The 3611-nt window shown below is 34.3% G+C and overlaps 1 protein-coding gene across 1 annotated transcript; it reads left to right on the top strand.

The window, feature by feature from the left end:
• Positions 1-250: 250 nt before the first annotated feature.
• Positions 251-2846, top strand: stmn1a (stathmin 1a). Its single transcript, NM_001040375.1, is given in 5 exon segments — positions 251-283; positions 1617-1665; positions 1766-1938; positions 2090-2281; positions 2368-2846. Coding segments are annotated over 4 exon segments (447 nt in total). The 5' UTR covers positions 251-283; positions 1617-1649; the 3' UTR covers positions 2434-2846.
• Positions 2847-3611: the final 765 nt, after the last annotated feature.

Below are 3611 nucleotides of genomic sequence, written 5' to 3'. Positions count from 1 at the left end.
TTTGTTTAGGACGAAATGGTTTTTTGATGTCGCCTACTGAAAATCATAATTTGAAAGAATGACAGTAAATTATTGTTCATCCGCTTCGTGGTTATATACCCTTGGAACCCTTTGGTTGACACAGAACTACAATATCCGGGAGCCAGTGAGCGCAGCCAATGGGCGTGTGGTCACATGTGGTGACGACATTAGTTTGATCTTTTTATGCGCGAACTTGACTTGCATTGAGGTGAGAAAACGGCGCGAGGCGAGCTTTGTTACCAAGCCTGGAACTCTCTGAAGGGTGAGTGTACATGTCTAGTTTTTATGTAGTGCTTAAAATTGGACACGCTTTAATCTGTGCACTAATCGCATAACTATTAAAGTTCAGTTATGTAGTTTTATGGGGTAGAATCTACGCAAGTTACAGGATAAAGGAGGAATGTTTGTCTGGCATAAAGTTAGCTTAAACAGCGCGTCTTTATTCATTCTAGGCATCATGTTTTTCCTGACACTACGTCTTTTAAAAGTTATTTTGCCTTTTAACATTGTTAACTTCGTCGTAACTTTCAAATTAACCGTCGTGAGGAATGCTAAAGCAGGATAAATATTGTAAACAGAGTCTTTTTTAATAGAAGTTGTAGGTAAGTTAACCAGTACATCTAAATATGTTTTAAAGCGTTGTTTAAATATGTACTCTTTGCTGTTTTGCGTTGTGTTAATAGTACATTGTTCCCTGTGCGTCGTGTTTGTGCATCCTGCATTGAAAACCCGTTAATTTGCACGTTATGGCACAGTTCTGGTTGCATAATGTTTTTGTGTGTGTGTGATGGCACATGGAGCTGTAGTATGAAACAGGGCGGAGCTGTGCACGCGGTGCTGCTTGTCCGTCTTTGTTTGTATCTGTTCCCTTTCTGTCTGCAATCAAAGCGCTTTTGTGGTAATGCGTATATACAAATACGTGATTTGCATTTCAATATCGTTGCTCATTCTACATCGGGGCTGTTTACAATTGCATACTTCGTGTAGCGGGAAAAATAAACTTATTTTTCCACGTCTGCCGTTTTTACCGTGCAGGTGGTGTTTTCAGGGGAGGGAGGTGTTTGTGTGTGTCTGTGTGCGCGCGCTTGTAGAATACGCGCCAGTTTTTTTTCTTTTACCCCGCGAAAATAAAGCTGCGAACCACCGCGCGCCAAAATTCACAAAGTATTTCTTTTTAAATTTGTTGTTCAAACGTAAAACAGAATTGCGTTTAAATATTTAGTTTTTTAGTGCAAATATCAAAACATAGTATCTGAAGTATTTTGTTGGAAGTCTTTCCCATGCATATATTTCTTTTTTGTAAAATAAATAAATAATAATAGATACAGTTGCATTTTAGCACAAGACTTTTAATAGCATTGTGGATTATATTATCCTGTGGTTTCTTTAAGACACTTGACATTGTTTTCTTTGTTTAAAAGTTATAAAATGTTTTTAAATGTGAAACTAGTCTGCAATTACCATTAGCCTTTATACGAATACATGTACATCTGTCTAAAATGTTTGTTGTTGATCAGCTTTGTGTATGATGCAGCAGTAAACAAGACATGAACAACATTGCATGTAGCAATTACTGATTTGTTTTTTTTTTTCAGGCATACTTGGACCGCTTTTATTTTTCTGTAACAATGGCTGCTACAAGTGGTAAGAACCTCTTATGTTTTCATGATTATAGACTGGATGTTAATCTGCTTGTAATGGACGAGCAAGGAGATGTCCAGTTAATTGCAAAGCTTATTTTCAGACATTCAGGTTAAAGAGCTGGACAAGCGTGCTTCAGGACAAGCATTTGAGGTCATCCTTGGGAGTCCTGCTTCAGATGTCAAGAATGAGTTCCTTCTCTCCCCTCCAAAGAAGAAGGACCTTTCCTTGGTGGAGATCCAGAAAAAACTTGAAGCAGCAGAAGAGAGACGCAAGGTGCAATACACTTTTCATTTTTTTGTACTGCATACGTTAACACGTTAATAATTAGTGATTTTTTTTTTTTTTAGTCCATTTAATGGAATGTTTTTTGGCCATTCCATTTGTAGCTTTAATGCTCATAGTTAAAAGCATTTTTTTCCCACAGTCTCATGAAGCAGAGGTTCTGAAGCACCTAGCAGAAAAGCGTGAGCATGAAAAGGAGGTGCTTCAGAAAGCTCTAGAAGAAAACAACAACTTCAGCAAGATGGCAGAAGAGAAACTGAACCAGAAAATGGAGGCCAACAAAGAAAACCGTACAGCAATTATGGCAGCTATGAATGAGAAGTTCAAAGAAAAGGTGAAGGCAGTCGTGCATTTTTGAAGCTGGTTTTTGCATTTAAATGACATGAAATTCTAAAACGACATTTTCTGCTTCAATTTTAGGACAAGAAGATAGAAGAGGTTCGAAAGAACAAAGAAACCAAAGAGCACAATGGTGAAGAAATCTGAAGCTTTTGTTTTGTGTACACCTTTTTCCAAAGATATATTTTTGTCTTTCTCCGTTAAAAAGGTTTCATCATGGGCCTTTTTTTTTGTCCAAAAAAAAAAAAAAACAATGCAGCTTTTGTTTTGTGTGTTTATAGCATTAGTTTTACAACTTTGATTTATTATTTTTTTCTACATCTGTGCTATTTGGACTGTAGCATTCTCTTTTTCAGATACATTCATAACTTCTGAACTTGGTGGGGACTTGTGTGCTTAACATGCCTTTTACTGTCTGCATTTCTTGAGCTTTTTGCTTTAAGGTTAAGAGCTTGGTTATGTACTTTGAAAGCACTTGACTGTTCTTTGTATAAGACTGAGAAAAGAAAAGATTACCTTGTCGACTTTACTGTACAAAAATAAAAAATAATGTAAAATGAGCGCTTACAAAACTCACTCATTTCTGAATTATACAAAAAAGGCAATACACTTTCAATATTTTATTTATATATATATTTATGTGTAAATATGTGTATATAAATATGTATATACATGTTAATATTAGCAAGTTTAGACTATTAAAAATAATATATATATATATATATATATATATATATATATATATATATTTATTTTTTTTTAAAGAACGTTTTGGCAATTTGTATTATTCCAAGGATGTAGATGAGTTTCGATTTTAATTTCTTTAAAATAAAGTATCCATCGACACGAGTAGGCATGGCTGGGATTGTGTCTCCCTCTAGTGTAGGGATTTTTTTTCTTTTTTTTCCCTTCTCTTCCCTCACATGTGCATTTAACTTTGGAACTTAAAATGGATAGTTCTACTGAAGAGGGTTCTCCCAAGCATTTTCAAACATTTAAGTTTCTTTTGTTGAAAGCAAAGGTTTTGATAAATAATAAACCTTCGAAAAATTATCTAACCTTTGGATTTCCATAGGAAAAATAAGTAGGTTAACCAGTTGTAACCCTCCCAAATTTAAAAAAAAATAACTGTTCTATAATGGTAGGGGCAGGAACTCTAAAGGGTTTGATACAATGAAAGTTAATTATATACAAAAAATATCTAAACCTCTAAAATAAAGCTTTAATTTGACATTTTTAATATAATTTTAATCCACAACTTTTATTTTGCATGGAAAAACGTTTTGAATATTAAACATTGATTAAAGTAAAGTATATTTATATTC

Source organism: Danio rerio, chromosome 19, assembly GCF_052040795.2.
Source record: "Danio rerio strain M-AB ecotype USA chromosome 19, GRCz13ab, whole genome shotgun sequence".
Lineage (NCBI taxonomy): Eukaryota > Metazoa > Chordata > Actinopteri > Cypriniformes > Danionidae > Danio > Danio rerio.
Note: the sequence above shows the minus strand (reverse complement) of the source record. Positions and strands in the feature narration are given on the sequence as shown.